The sequence below is a fragment of the Hemisphaericaspora subhashii genome, assembly GCF_019202705.1.
Source record: "Hemisphaericaspora subhashii strain CBS 10753 chromosome Unknown scaffold20, whole genome shotgun sequence".
NCBI lineage: Eukaryota > Fungi > Ascomycota > Pichiomycetes > Serinales > Debaryomycetaceae > Hemisphaericaspora > Hemisphaericaspora subhashii.
Window position 1 is genome coordinate 1 of NW_026057347.1, and position 12,795 is coordinate 12,795.

Below are 12,795 nucleotides of genomic sequence, written 5' to 3' on the forward strand. Positions count from 1 at the left end.
GTTAAAGCAAATTCAAGGCTAAGTCATTCATGCAAAGCTCAAACAGTTGTAAGTGGACTCACATCGGCCAGCCGGATCATTAATTACTGTTTATCAGGGCGGGGACAGATGAAAATTCCAAGGAGCTTGACGTCGCGATTTCATCAGCCACCTGTCTCAAGATTGTAGGTTTCCTCCAAGAGGAATTTTCCCATACACATAATAAATTTAAAATAAATTGAAAATCAAGTCCTTTGACTGAATAAGCCACTACCCTTTGCAGATGGCTTTATTGAAGCATTATGAATGTCAACGTCTTTTATGCATATACATAAGCCTTCATTGGTGAGTTCACTAGATTTGTTTAGCAAATCGCCAAATGTCACGTGCCCATTTTTTGGCTCTTTTTTTTTCGCCACAGGGATTGAACTCGCCGATTCGGGCCATAAAAATGAATCATTGAAATAATATGACTCTTTCATCTGAAAATTTTCTCATTTATTCATTCCCAATCACAAACTCCAAGTCAATATGAGTAGATCAGTTAATGTTGCCATCATTGGTTCCGGTGTTGTCGGTTCCGCATTCATCAATCAATTGAACAATTTAAAATCCAAAATCGTATACAACGTCGTCTATTTAGCTAAGAATACTGAAGAAGCAATTTTTTCTCCAGACTACTCAACAGTGGACTTATCAACTTATGCCACTACTTCTACTGGCAAGCCATTATCACTTGACGATTTAGTCAAATACCTCAAGGCTAGTGGCAAGCCAACTATCCTTGTTGATAATACATCCAGCGCAGCAATTGGGAGCCACTATCCTGAATTTATCAGAAACGGAATCTCAATCGCCACACCCAACAAGAAGGCCTTCTCATCTGACTTGGCTCAATGGAAGGACATTTTCACTAGCGAAGAACAACCAGGTGCCGGTTTAGTATACCATGAAGCTACTGTTGGTGCCGCCTTACCAATTCTTGGACCATTACGTGATTTAATACACACTGGTGATCGTGTATTAAAGATTGAAGGAATCTTTTCTGGTACTTTATCTTATATCTTCAATGAATTTTCCAGTTCTTCCCCATCCGATGTTAAATTCTCCGATGTTGTCAAAGTGGCAAAACAATTGGGATATACCGAACCTGATCCTCGTGACGACTTGAACGGGTTAGATGTTGCAAGAAAAGTCACTATCCTTGCTAGAATCGCGGGCTTTGAAGTTGCATCCCCTTCTTCATTCCCGGTTCACTCTTTGATTCCAAAGGAGTTAGAAGGAGTACAAAGCGTAGCTGAATTCATGGAAAAGTTACCTAACTACGATGGTGATATTCAAAAAGTCAAGGATGAAGCCTTAGCTGAAGGTAAAGTATTGAGATTTGTTGGAAAGGTTGATTTTGAAACTAACCAAGTATCGGTTGGTATTGAGAAATATGGCTTCGACCATCCATTTGCATCCTTGAAGGGTAGTGATAATGTTGTTTCTATCAAGACTGATAGATATGCTAATCCATTAATTATCCAAGGTGCCGGTGCTGGTGCTGAAATCACTGCTCATGGTGTTTTATCTGACGCAGTTAAGATTGCTGAAAGAATTGCTGTTTAATTACTTTTACACATTGACATTTTTAGTATGTACAAGATCTGTATTTAGAAAATCTATAATTTTTTACGTAATTCGTGAGAAAGATTCTTCTCTCCAAGTATCTTTAGCTTCCATAAACACTTCTTCTAAAAATTCTGCATTCTGACAAGCATCTCTGAATTGTAACATAACCTTCTGAGAATCCAAATTAATGATCTTGGAATTACTTTCGTAATCAGTCATTGCACTTATGCTGGAGTTCATTCTTGTGACATGGATATTGTTTGGAGCTAAGAAGAAATCACCATTGCTTCTTAATTCAACAATATATGCTCCTGTTTTATGTATAAATTGTGCATATTTAAATTTTGGCTTTCCCCAACTGTATGAAATATCAATATCTTCATGCAGGAAGAATGATGTAGATCGATTGTCCAACAAAAATCCCAATTTCTTCAATAAGAACAAATGATAATAATACTTATTTGAAGACAAAATCTTCTCACTGATCAACTTTTCGTGATGCCAAGGGTTTAGTATTAACTTAACTTCTACAAACGAATGGAAGGGACTTATCATAGGCAAAGAACATAATTCTCTCCAAGGCGTCTCGACTAATTTCAACCCATGTCGTTCACATAATCTTGTCCATGAGGTAATTGTATCCTCAATAAATTTAGTCGTTGTATTCAACCATTGTAATCTAATATGATAACAATGTTCAGGATTATGTATTCGATCATAATGAACAGTCACTAATTCTGGTCGGAAAGATTTCTTTAAAGGATCAACATCGAATTTAATTGCTCGACTTAGAACAAATTTCTTAATCTTTCTCGAATCAACCATAGAAGAATTCTCCGAATCAAGTGCAAGTGAAGTAATCCTAGTTAATTCCTGAAGACCTTCAACATAGGGAGATTTCGAAGACTCAGAATCGGACTTACTGCTAAGCTTAGGGGTCGCACTTCCATCCACCGTAGACGATCTTTTTCTTCCAAACCACAATGATCTCGACTGTTTGTTCGATTTGTCAAAATACTCATCTTCAAACCTATAGAAATAATAACCATCCAAGAGTCCATGTCTTGATTCAACATGTCTAAACAACCCCATATCCTTCAAATGTTGTCCATAATTGGTCGCTTCTTCTCGAGTTTCAATATCTTCAAAACATTCAACTAACCAACTGACTAATTCACTACCAATGAAGCAATCCAAATGACGTTTGAAATGCCAAGTTCTATCAACTAATTTCAATCCTGTTGGTCCCTGTAACTCCTTGGCCAAATCTGCAAGTTTTATAGATTTGTTAAAACGCATATGTTCAGGCACCATTAATGGAGGTTGCGTACCAGTTAGATCATAATTATTACATTCTTCTTTTAGGAAATCATATAAATTTCCAGTATAGAATACAATATCAGACAATGATTGTTGTGTTGACCTTCCAGGACTTGCTGTTTTTTTATATTTTCCTCTCTCAATGACATTGATTAATTTACGCAATCCTTCCACTCGAATTTCTTCTGGAGTAAGACTTTCATTATTGATATAATATGCGTTTTTGGGAATATCAGTTGGCATAACCACAAACTTCATCCTATGGAATTCTTTCTTTTCTTCTGGCATCGCATCGTCAAATCCAGCTAATAATTGATCAAACTGGTTCCAATTATATTTCTGCGGTTGCACAGCTATGGAGTCGACTTTTGCTTGAGTGTATTCGTCTGCATATCTGGTTCTAATCAACGGGAAATATGGTTTAATTTTCTGTCCCTTTTGTCCTAATGTAATTTTCTTAGCGTCATTTTCATCATGCTTGATTGCCTTTCTATATAATTGAACATTTAAATTCCCATTATAATCACAATAAATCCTATGAATTTCATCATCTAAAAGCATATAAATCCTCGCTCCAAGTGAATCACTTTCATGAACAGGGAAATATTTGATTATACTCTCGATATTTCCAGCTGGTTTCCGTTCCATTTCGGCGCGGTTTACACGATCTCCCCAACATATTTGAAATCCTAACATTAATCTCAATTGAATCATTTCTCGCATTAACTCATGAGTCGTTTTTAATTCTAAATAATTCTCGTAGTTTAAGTATACATTATAAATCTGGAATGTATATTCCGTTTCAAGTTGGTTCGGAGTTGGGAAAATCCCAGTCGCGATAGGTAATGCGGCTGGAGCTTGGAATGATCTCCATTTGATTAATTTCCGTTCTACTTTTGAGGGGAAGACATTACTCCATCGACTTATTTGAGATCTAAGTAACAGATTATTTCTCAATTCTTGAGAAGGATTGGATATTTCTGTCCAGAATAAATTAGCTATATTCTCTAATTCTTGGTCTATCACAGTAATTGATCTTGCTCGTTTTTGAAGCAGCAGCTTTGACCGAGATTTCTTTTTAGAAACCTTGTCACCTTCCCCCACTTGCGGGCCCAATGACTGTCTCAATCTATCTGGGTCCGATCTATTAAACAAACTCTCACCTTTGATTATTCGGGGTGATTGGGCATCCTTTCTATAACTATCAAGTGTACGAATTGTTGACGACATAGGAGTGATACTTCGAATAGATTGAGAACTAGTTGCTGTTAGACTTTTGACATCATCAGTGTTCTTATTCAAACTGTATAATTTTGAGAGGGCTGATGTTTCACTGTCTGGACGCGCAACAGTTCCCACGGCAGACGAAACTGTAGTTGAACTATCTGATAGTTTTATAACAGGACGTTGATAAAGTAAGGAAAGAGGAGCAGTTGAGGAAGTTGGCTTGACCACGTCTTCTCCAATTTGCTTTTGCTTAGGTTTCATATCCTTGAATTCGATATTTTCCTTTTCCTTCTTATCGTTCTTCTTTGATATTGGCTTGAAAATATCCTCATCATAATCATCCATCACATCCAATAAAGCTTTCTCCTTCCCCTGAATATGAAACCGAGGAATCCTAGCATCATTAACTTCATTCTCCATAACTCCCATCATTTGCAATTCATAGATTTTGCACCTTGGAATCCATTGAGTAGCTCCTTCAGTTTTATCTCTATAAAACGAAATGTCACACCAACTAGGCACACAATGACATACGTCACTACCTACAAGATACCGGAATAATGGAGTGACATGTAATGGAGGCTGGCTTAGACAGATGATATCTAAACTTGAATCAATACTTGTTATTTTCTTACTTGTTTCCAACATTAAATCATAATCAACATCAAATAATCCAGTACCAGGTGTTATCAACATAAAATGGTTCAAGGAATGTTTAAGATCAGTATTTCTAAATCTATCAGTCAACAACGTTAAACCAACATTAATTGCTTCCAATATATTTCCTTTCACTGATGGAAATATAGTGCCATCCATTACATATAATGTATTGTCATCATTATCTGTAGTTTGGTGAAGCATTATATCTCGTTTGAAATTCGCAAATTCTAATCTTAAGTTTGCCATAATTCTATCCCAATATTGTATACTAACTTGGTCTACTACCACCCGGTAATAATCACGTCGATTGGGTGGCCTTTCCCCTTGTAATAACGATGTCCACGGTATATCCGTTAAATCCACACTTGTGAATAACACAATAGTAATTGAATGATGGGTATTTTTATCTCTCCATCGACGAAATATTTCAGGAAATAGATTATTTACAAGCTTATGAAACATTATCTCACCATTTTCTTCAAAATTCCACATTTCTGTAGATAGTTGAATCAAAACGGTTAATTTTGCACTTTCGGATCTGAAAATGATTTTAGTATCTTGATTGATATACCCTGAAAATAATTTCTTACCATTCTTGTACATGTATTTGATTATTCCAGTACGACTGTTTAAATATGATAATCTTTGCTCAATATAACCACAAGTCCCTACCAATTCAGAAGAAAAATTCCACATTTCATGTCTTGCTAAATTTACATCTTTGATAAATATCTCAACTAAATCGACAACCACATTTTCTATTTTAGTAATCTTTTTCAATTGAACTAGACTTCTGGGTGGTAAATCAAGTAATTTCTGTAATGGGTTTGATATTAATGAAATTTGAAATTTCGATTTTGGTCCAGGCCCAGAACTGGTTGCTCCTTCATCGGTAACTGTTTCATTGCTTGATTCATCCAATTGCTCTCTCAAATTACGTTCATTAACTACAAATATCAATTTCTTAGAATCTTTCTTCTTTAGTCTGTCTTGTAACTCAAATACTTGTCCAACTTGAACACCACCAGGAAATGCATTTGAATCAATTATGATATCTTCAGTAGATGTTTGTAGATCATGAAACCATACGGTCACCTGTATTGGGTTCTTAATTTCATTTTCATTCGGTTGTTGGACGCTGACCTTAGAATTCAATTCATTTATTTTTGGTCTTGATTGTTGTCGTGTTGCATTTATAGAAGCGGAATCTAAATCGTGATTATTTCTTCGACTTACAGTTATAGTGCTACCAATATTTCTGTTGATATAATGTGATGATGGTCGAATTGATGATATGGATGATACAGTCCCTGATGGTGACATTCCCGCTGCTCCAATAGTCAAGCTGGCATGATTGGCAGTCATTTGCCTGTGGGATATTCTGGATGATGTTGGATAGTAGGCATTTCTATTTCTATTGGTGGAGTTTAACATGGGTGCATTACTATTTGTCATGAAGGATCGATGATGGTATTATGATAGATTGATTAATAGCAACAACTCAATTCAATTGATGGGATTCGGATGCTTCTGCTGTTGATACTGTGAGAGTCAAATGGACTTTGAAAATTGGTTGTAAAAAAAAACTATGGCAGAAGAAAAATCGTTTTGTCTTTTTTTCTTCTGGATTGTTTTGTTGATCTCCACAAAACAGGGCTCACAATCAATGATGTCATTATTCCATTAACGACTCTTGATGCTGGCAAATTATACCAAAACGAGACAAAAGCAGTCAAAGTTTCAAGAATTCTCAACAGCGAGCTTTTGTTCGAGTTAATAAAGGTTTATACATCCCTTCTTATTTTGGAAACCAGAAACTACGATACAAGAAAAGTATGTCAGACTAGAGACAATTATTACAATCTATAATTAATCAATTAAATCTATAAAATTCTTACTACCGAATGTATATCCATTTATGTAGTGGCTACGTTCTTCAAAACAAATTCATCGAGGAACCATTTATGAAATCTATAATCATCAGCCAATTCTGGATGGAAAGAAGTACCCAAGACATTTCCTTGTCTAACAGCAACTATTAAATCATGGTTATGATGATCAACATTCTTCAAACTATACAAAACCTCAACTGGCGCAGTATTATTATAAGTATTCAACGAGCGTATAATTTCAGGTGGAGATAATGAACGTTTTGCTTCTTCTTGTTTAGATGTGTCACTATCAGATACTGATAATATTTTAGTAACAACTGGAGCTCGAATGAAGACAGTTTGGAAATCGGTACAATTTGGAATAAATGAACTGAAATCAAGATGAGTTGAAAATGAATCCAATTGTCTACCAAATGCATTTCTAGTAACTTGAATATTCAAAGCTCCTAATATTTTTTGATGCATTTTACCATTCTTTAATTCTTTAGCTAGAAAGATTAATCCTGCACAAGTTCCCCATAATGGTTTACCAGAGGATACAAAATCATATAATGGTTCTAATAAATGAGTTCTAATGGCTATCCAAGACATAGTAGTACTTTCACCTCCTGGTATGACTAATGAATCACATCTTTCAAGGTCATCTTTAGTTCTAATTTCGGTAATTTCAATATTGTATTCGTTATATTCATCTTGATTTGTTTCAAGTATCTTATTGAAGTATTCAATATGTTCTTGAAAAGCACCTTGTAAAGCCAATACCCCCAATATTATAGTCTTAGATGTAGTCATTCTGCGTTAAGCTGTATATATTTACAGTATAAAATCAATGGCAAGTATATTTAGAGTTATAGATTTAAGCCTGAAATGATTTAGAAAATGGAACTTTTCAAAACTTTAAATCTAAAATTATTTTGCTTGATGACATTTGTAAGATAAACATCAAGAAAGAAAGACCGTTTAAGAATAATTTTTTTGTAAAGAAATTAAGAGCGAAGAAAAGAAAAGCCGAATAAAAGATGTTAAAAAAGGAATTTGACTCTGTTTTAAAACAATAGCAAGAAAAAAGTTGTGGAGAAAATATCTTCGAATTCTTGTACCTAAGTTTCCCAATCTATGAGTAAATTATTTATTATACCTCTCCAGACCTGATTAATATACTTCATACTAATAGTATAGCTTCATGATCCAGTTTGACACATGTCAAACCATCTTTCATATCTCCATTTGACTCCTGCAAGATTATGTACAGTGTGTAATTATAGGGGACCAAAAAAATAGAACATTTTCACAGGGCTTAGAAAGAAATTGAATACACAAAATGTTTCCCCATATAAGCGCATAATCCCTTTAAGAGCATACGCATTTAAAGCGAATTGAAGAAGTCAAAACTCGTTATAAAATATGAAAGAATGAAAGAAAAGTGGGGGGATCGTAATTATTTTTATTACTCATCAATTCTCTCAAGCGTAATTGAAAAGACTCATATTGTTTCCCAAATGTTCATCGAAGTTTACTAACGATTTTTTCAATGTCGAGATCTATTGATTATAAATTTTTCAGTTGATCCTCGAAAACTTTTTTAAAATTTTTTTTTCAATCCCTTTTTCTTTTTACTTTTAATAATTTTTCAATTCAATTGATATTATACCAAAAACATCAATATATACCTAAAACTCCCTATTACAATGACTGATTTCAAGATTAAAGCTGGTTTAGCTCAAATGCTCAAAGGTGGTGTTATTATGGACGTTGTCACTGCTGAACAAGCCAAAATTGCTGAAAGAGCCGGTGCATGTGCTGTCATGGCTTTAGAAAAGATTCCTGCTGATATGAGAAAATCTGGTCAAGTTTGTAGAATGTCAGATCCAAAAATGATTAAAGAAATTATGGAAGCTGTTTCAATTCCTGTTATGGCTAAATGTCGTATTGGTCATACTGGTGAAGCTCAAATCTTGCAAGCTTTAGGTGTTGATTTTATTGATGAAAGTGAAGTTTTAACTCCTGCTGATAAACAATACCATTTGAAAAAATCTGATTTCAATGTTCCTGTATTATGTGGTGCTAAGAACTTAGGTGAAGCCTTAAGAAGAATCAATGAAGGTTCAGCTATGATCAGAACTAAAGGTGAAGCAGGTACCGGTGATGTTTCAGAAGCTGTTAAACATATCACTATCATCAAAAAAGAAATTGAAGATGCTGCTAAATTAGAATCTGAAATTGAAATTGAAAACCTTGCTAAAGAATATAGAGTTCCTGTTGAATTATTAAAACAAGTAATTGCTGCTAAAAAATTACCAGTTGTTAATTTCGCTGCTGGTGGTGTTGCCACTCCAGCTGATGCTGCTTTATTAATGCAATTGGGTTGTGAAGGTATCTTTGTTGGTTCTGGTATTTTCAAATCTAAGAACCCAGAAAAGTTAGCTAGAGCAATTGTTAATGCCACTACTCACTACAATGACCCTGTCAAGTTATTAGAATATTCCACTGATTTAGGTGAATTAATGGGTGGTGTTGCCATCAATACCATTAAAGATAACGAAAGATTATCCGAAAGAGGATGGTAGAGTCTGTATATAAATTTGACGCTTTACGTAATTAATGTTTTTATAGTCTAATAATAGATGTCATTGTAATTAATTCAATACTCTGGTGTAGATAGGGGTCTAGATCAGATAAATCCGAAATCTCTTTCCTAATTAGGAAATGTATTGCGTGCTCTTGTCTGAACTTTGTCTTAACTACCAGGTCAGATAACTGATGATCCAAATTCTTTTAACTTCAGCTTACATACAAACGAAGACCGTAAATTACAAAATAAGTGAATATATTGCTATAAAGTTTCACAATGAGCAAACACTAACTTAAAGAAAATTAACTCTAACAGCAGAAAATCATTACTACGTTGAACTTAACGTTGTCCATACGCTTTAGTGGCATAGTCACCATTAATAACAATAATATCATGTGGACGGTAATTGTAAGTCTTATTGAAATATTCTACCAAAATATTCTCAACACCCTTGGCATATCTTTCTTGAGCATCCAAAGAAGTTCCTGAAACATGAGGAGTCATAGCATTACCTCCACCGTATGGATTTCTCATAGTGACCCAAGGATGATTCTTTGGAGGTGGTTGTGGATACCACACATCCCCACCATATCCACCCAAATGACCTGAATTAACAGCATCTGCAACATCTTGTTCAACACAAATGGCCCCTCTGGCGGTGTTGACTAAATAAGAACCAGGCTTCATTTTGGAAATGAGCTCTTTATTGAATAATCCCCTCGAGGAATCGTGTAATGGACAATTAATAGTAACGATATCGGATTGAGCAACCATATCTTCCAATTTCTCAACTCTTTCAATAATATTATCAACACCATTGAATAACTTAGATGCTGCATTAAGTTTTTCAACAGCTGCTGGAGGTAATTCTTGATAATCAAAATATAATAATTTCTTTGGATTGAAAGCAATCATTCTTTCTAAAATACGATACCCAATTCTACCTGCACCAACAGTAGCAACCACTTTCCCCTCTAAATCGTATTCATGTTTAGCAACACCTGCAATATCCCATTTTCCCTCTACTGACATTTCATGACCAGGAACAAAATTTCTCACCAAGGTCAATATCGTCATCATAGCATGTTCAGCCACCGATTGGACATTTGATCCAGTGACTTCCAAAACCGAAATCCCACGTTCATTAGCAGCATCTAAATCAACATGATCAGATCCAACACCGGCCGTAATGGCAATTTTCAAGTTCTTCGCCTTAGCGATTCTAGAACGTGTCAAATAAGCTGGAAAAAAAGGGGTAGTGATGACGATTTCGGCATCTTGTAATTCTTCATCGAATTTGGATGTTGGTTCTGGATCTTTGTCGGTGGTGGTTACGAGGTCATATCCGTGAGATTCGATGAATTTACGGAGTCCAAGTTCGTTTTCGATTGTTCCTAATAATTTTGGCTCGTGTTCGGCATGTACACCACCATGATAAAGAACTAATAATACTTTTGGTCTAGTCATTGTTTGAAATTGAGAAATGATTCGAAAGGTTGTTTAATCGGGTTTTAGATGTTCGATTTGATGAGGAAAGAGAAGCTGGAAAAGCAAATAGCAAGGGAAATTACCTCCTATTTATACCCGTTCTTGCCATGGAATATGAATTACAACTTCTAACGTCACTCTCTCTGCAGATTTCCTTTGTTCGACATTCCCGAGTGATTTTTCGAGTCCCGTTTAATATTTACTCCGCCAAATAAGGAGAGTCTTGTATGCCCCGATTTCACTTGCCCCTTCCCCACATTTTAAACTTTTTTTTGTTTGCCATTGGCTGCAAAAAAAATAAACCCCTCGGAATAATTATTCATTCCGAATCTGGAACAAATGCGATGAAGGAAAACAACTCGGATCTATTGAAGATCGGCATCCGGTTAGATCTAGGCTTCAAAGATGAGCCATTTAGAGGTTGATTTATACGACCACTGACGGTTCAAGAGTCTGATTGTAAAGCAAGTAATGTCTATTATATTTTTGAAATTCCTTAGTAATCTATAAAACAATCAAAGCAATGATTGTTTGAATTCCTATAAAGAAAATCCAATCGTGTCTATACTTGGAAGAAGAACTTACATCAACTCCATTCTTTATATATTTATAATTATTCAAAGGTTGAGGCATAAAATCATACTTAACCAATGCCTTAAAATCCCATTCAAATGTTTCTGTAACCTCTGTTTTCCAACACCAAAATATCCACCCTTGCGAATTCGTCTCATATTCATATAATTGCATTTCTATAAATTTCCTATAATCGATCTTTTGTTGCTTGGTTAATTTCTCAGGATTGAGCATACTCGAACAATTTCCTACTTTTTGGTTATCATAGGGTGGTGTACCTTCATATCTTGTTCCTAATCCAATCCCATTCAACCAAGGAGCACAATCTGTGAGTGCAGCTGACCATTCTCCAACTATTGAAGGATAGGTTTCGTTTCCAACTGAACCTGCATAATCTTTTATGTTCTGTAAATGTGTGGTTATATTGGATGCAACTTGATCACTAAAGACTTCGTAATGATGATGATCTATAAGGACGTTGTTGAATGTAGCCTTTTTGATGATAGTTGCGTTACTTGAAGAATTGGTAGCCTTCAAGTAGACAGTCCCATTTTGCAAGAAGTCTTTCCAGGATCCAATTGGTTGGAATGCTTCTTGAAACATGATTGTATTCTCAATCCACTGAATCTCTCTTGCATCATTATAAGTGTCAATATAAAACCCTTTTACCTTATTCATATCTAATGCCGGACCATATGGCTCATTTAAAACTTCAATACCCAAAATTGTACTGCCGTACTTATCAGCAAAATCTCCAGTCCCATATTTTTGATACATCTTTTTCAAAACCTTAACAGTGAAATCAACATATTCAGTTTTATTTTGCCAACCTGGATATCCAATATTTCTTAATCCAGAATTATCAAATCCATTCTGAGTATTTGGAGCCCCATGTAAATCAATTAAAACTTTTAAATCATTTTCAAAACTCCATTGAATTGCTTTATCCAAATAATCTTGAGCCCCCATGACATATTCATCAAAATTGGCTAGTTTCTCAAATGACCAATATCCAATTGGGAGTCGTACCAAATTCAATCCTGATTTCTTTATTTGTTGGAAATCGGTTTCATTATAAAATTGTTCCCAATGCTGCGTTAATCGTTTCTCAGCCTCACTTGATCCAAGTTTCTTGCAGAAATGGTATTCGTCAATGGGAAGGTCAGCATCGGTTTCATTTGGAAGTAAAGTGTTCTGAAATAGGGATGGGGTGATGTATGGTTCAAGAACGAGCCAACCACCTATGCTTATACCTCGATATTGGAAATTTGACAGATTGGTTGCATAGAGGGTGATGTTATTTTGTTGACCTAAGACGATCTGAAGGATACAGAATAGAATTCCAATACAGTTAATCATTGTGGATTTGAATTATGCTAAAGAGTGGAAAAACTGTTTATCCCTTATTAGAAAGAGTTTCTGCCCCTTAGAGGGCTTATAAGGTTTGAACATAACCTCAGACAACCACAT

At 35.2% G+C, this 12,795-nt stretch overlaps 6 protein-coding genes across 6 annotated transcripts; 2 read left to right on the forward strand and 4 right to left on the reverse strand. All coding sequences in view use genetic code 12, as the record gives it.

Moving 5' to 3' along the window:
- Positions 1–510: 510 nt before the first annotated feature.
- HOM6 (homoserine dehydrogenase) lies at positions 511–1,590 on the forward strand (the record flags this gene model as incomplete). The annotated part of the gene is made up of 1 exon (XM_049408286.1): positions 511–1,590. The coding sequence occupies one exon, from the start codon at positions 511–513 to the stop codon at positions 1,588–1,590; it is 1,080 nt and encodes a 359-aa protein (XP_049262309.1).
- Positions 1,591–1,653: 63 nt separating this feature from the next.
- On the reverse strand, positions 1,654–6,255 carry IML1 (Iml1p; the record flags this gene model as incomplete). Its single annotated transcript, XM_049408287.1, has 1 exon — positions 1,654–6,255. The coding sequence occupies one exon, from the start codon at positions 6,253–6,255 to the stop codon at positions 1,654–1,656; it is 4,602 nt and encodes a 1,533-aa protein (XP_049262310.1).
- A 461-nt stretch (positions 6,256–6,716) lies between these two features.
- Positions 6,717–7,484, reverse strand: SNO1 (putative pyridoxal 5'-phosphate synthase; the record flags this gene model as incomplete). The annotated part of the gene is made up of 1 exon (XM_049408288.1): positions 6,717–7,484. The coding sequence occupies one exon, from the start codon at positions 7,482–7,484 to the stop codon at positions 6,717–6,719; it is 768 nt and encodes a 255-aa protein (XP_049262311.1).
- An 896-nt stretch (positions 7,485–8,380) lies between these two features.
- SNZ1 (pyridoxine biosynthesis protein) lies at positions 8,381–9,259 on the forward strand (the record flags this gene model as incomplete). The annotated part of the gene is made up of 1 exon (XM_049408289.1): positions 8,381–9,259. The coding sequence occupies one exon, from the start codon at positions 8,381–8,383 to the stop codon at positions 9,257–9,259; it is 879 nt and encodes a 292-aa protein (XP_049262312.1).
- A 344-nt stretch (positions 9,260–9,603) lies between these two features.
- On the reverse strand, positions 9,604–10,731 carry J8A68_004342 (uncharacterized protein; the record flags this gene model as incomplete). The annotated part of the gene is made up of 1 exon (XM_049408290.1): positions 9,604–10,731. One exon carries the CDS (start codon positions 10,729–10,731, stop codon positions 9,604–9,606), a length of 1,128 nt encoding a protein of 375 aa, XP_049262313.1.
- A 525-nt stretch (positions 10,732–11,256) lies between these two features.
- On the reverse strand, positions 11,257–12,684 carry EXG2 (glucan exo-1,3-beta-glucosidase; the record flags this gene model as incomplete). Its single annotated transcript, XM_049408291.1, has 1 exon — positions 11,257–12,684. One exon carries the CDS (start codon positions 12,682–12,684, stop codon positions 11,257–11,259), a length of 1,428 nt encoding a protein of 475 aa, XP_049262314.1.
- Between the last annotated feature and the right edge of the window lie 111 nt (positions 12,685–12,795).